Raw genomic sequence first — 2,689 nt, 5'->3', positions numbered from 1 at the left:
AGAAAACGCAGGAAGGAGAAGTAGGACTGGACGCCAGTACCAAATTTCCCTGGGAATAAAAGAAACATGTGCCAATAATTAAGATGATAAAACCATTGAAAATACAGAGAGAGCAGATTATAATTTCAGTTACACTGAACTGAAGAAACATTGTTAAAGCTAGTTTTAAGTACTACAGCCTTTTACCAATATAACTGAAATGCAAGTTGGACATCTTAATAATTTTTTCCAATATATTTCCTTCTACCATATAATGGATTTTACATTCAGCAATAAAGGAAGAAAGTAACTTCTTAAGCACATGTAGTTATATGTGAAACTATGCTCACACAGGTAAAACTGCCACTAACAGAAGCAGCGTTACAGAGGAGAAATGGACAGCAGACAAGAAATACCTTCTATGCTGTGAATATCACGTTGCCAAAGCACCAGGTAAGATGACAAGCCCTTGACTTCACTGAGTGCTTTTTGCCATGATTTACTGCTAGTTCTTCTCCACTTCTTCCATCTAGATAAATGTTCTGTATCAGCCTGCTGAGAGCCCCTAAGAATCCAGAAATACAGTTACTGAGCACAAGAAATAATTTCTCACTCCATGTAACAGGGCTTGGCAGGACGGAGCCTGCCTGCAGCCTTCAGGGGGATAGCTACAGTAACACACACAAGCTTTCCCCATCTGGTCCTACTGGTAATGGCATCAACAACTTAATTCAAATAGGGCAAGTTCTCTCATGAAAAACATTCACTTCTCTTGGAGAAAAAAAATCCAATTGATAACAATAGTTTTTTGAAAAATTTGTTGGAAAGTGCCAATTCAATGAATTTGAGAAAGTATTTTTTGCCACCACCTCTAGGGATGCACTGTTCTAATAACAAGCTGCAAACAAACACTGAGAATGTGCCACTGTCCGTAATTTTTAACTACTTCTCACTTACCGATTTTCATACTACATGAATACGTTTGCATTTTAAAAATTGCTGCCTGATCAGCAACAGTGTCAAGGAGAATTCTGAGTGGCTCAGAGTTTGCTTCTTGTTTCTTTTAAGAAACCTTAAAACTAGACAACACAAGAAACATAGTTTGAAAATGGACTGGTATGCAGTGAATTCTGTTCCAGCGTCTGACACCACCAAAGAAGGGCAGCAGTTAAGTAAGCACCCATGAGGACACGGTGCTGGGGTACCAAGGTTACAGTTTTAAAAGACTTTGTGCTCAACCCTACCCATGTGTCCAAGTGATGCACTGCCATGCGTGCTCTGTGTTGCCTGTTTTCTCATCCTTCTCAGCGGAAGGTAAAATTGCATTTTGGCAGGAAGCCAAATTAAACCTATCAAACAGGCAGCAGATGACCTCAGCTTTAAGAGCAAATACAGCTCCTCTCAAGAGATTGTATTCTGTGGAAACTGCAGAGTGCAGTTTGCAGTGTTTTAAACTCTGCAGAACTGTCTGGGCCGTGTTCGGTTTGCATTTTAAATAGAAGCGTGGGCTGCATATTCTTCTGAGTTACAGAAGTTGAGTGTTCAGCTCTCATGACGTTTATGCCAAGCACTTTGTGTTGGCAGCTGCTGCACAAATGCAGATCACCGATCTGTAGAAGTGCCAAGAAGCCCCACCAGAATCTCTCCGTGCTAACATGTGTAAACAAGCCTGGGACATTGCAACTCCATGCCTCCCTCCAGTTCCTTTTTCTTGAAGAACTGAACTTCAGATACACAACTTCAAATAAAAATTCAAGGTATCGAGCCCTTTCCTTTACTGTGACCTAGGTCTTCTACTGTTTCTTGTATACAGGCTACAGGGTTAAACTCCAGGGTCAGGTTGTTTCCCATTGCTCTTGCAATAGAGTAACTCTTGTTCTCTGTGGAGTACCAGACATTAATTGTACTTCCACCTCTCTCCTAGTTCATAACTAGAACTACAATGTACCTGATTTAAAGGTACAGCTGTTCTCTGACAGTATAAAACCACATCCTGTATCCTCTGTTCTCAAAGCAGCTTTCAGCCCAGCAGTGAGACATGAGACAACAAGCACAGAAATTCAGGCGGAGCAAAGCAACGTCTTTACAATCCCTCCCTCCGGGGGGTTACCAGCAGCGGGGCAGGAACAACACACAGGAAAGAGTCATTTAAAAAGGAATGGGGCAGGGGGAGAACATAAAAAGAAGCAAAGGTCCTGGGAAGCTTCCTATCAACTGTACTGAGCCACAGCAGGGAGAGGGCACTGGATTGTGTAAGAGCAGCAGCACTCGCATAGCAGCGGGGGGGTGCTCATGCAGATAACTCACAGTGACCCTTGCAAGCACAAAACCCTGAGGGAAAAAACCCAAAACGGAAAACAGGGAGAAACGCGTTTGTTTGCTGCAGGTAATTCCCAGTTTTAACTAATTTCTTCCAATTCAACCTACTTCTGCCCCCAGTCAGAGACTCCCTTGTGCCAGCCAAGTGCACTTGGGCACTTTCTTGTCAGAATCATATGCCACAGGGTGAAACAGATACAGCCAAACCCAGTTCTGCTTCAGCCTTCCAGCGCACCTGGGCTGTGTTTAGGAAAAAGTTATTGGAAAAAAAAAAAAACAAACCAAAAAAAACCAACCCAAAAAAACAAACAAGGAAGAAAAGCGTGCAGATTAACCTTAATTTCCTCTTCTCCGCGATGCTCAGCGGTAGCTCTCTGGCGGGGCGCTCAGG

General features: G+C 42.8%; 1 protein-coding gene across 1 annotated transcript in view; it reads right to left on the bottom strand.

The window, feature by feature from the left end:
* TMC7 (transmembrane channel like 7) overlaps positions 1 to 2,689 on the bottom strand; it is a 16,347-nt gene that overhangs the window by 11,580 nt on the left and 2,078 nt on the right. The window contains 3 exon segments of the mRNA XM_017734308.1: positions 2 to 49; positions 396 to 544; positions 2,634 to 2,683. Coding sequence (XP_017589797.1) covers positions 2 to 49; positions 396 to 544; positions 2,634 to 2,683 — 247 coding nt within the window.

Source organism: Corvus brachyrhynchos, unplaced genomic scaffold (assembly GCF_000691975.1).
Source record: "Corvus brachyrhynchos isolate BGI_N302 unplaced genomic scaffold, ASM69197v1 scaffold5, whole genome shotgun sequence".
Classification (NCBI taxonomy): Eukaryota; Metazoa; Chordata; class Aves; order Passeriformes; family Corvidae; genus Corvus; species Corvus brachyrhynchos.
This window is presented reverse-complemented; position numbering and strand designations above follow the sequence as displayed.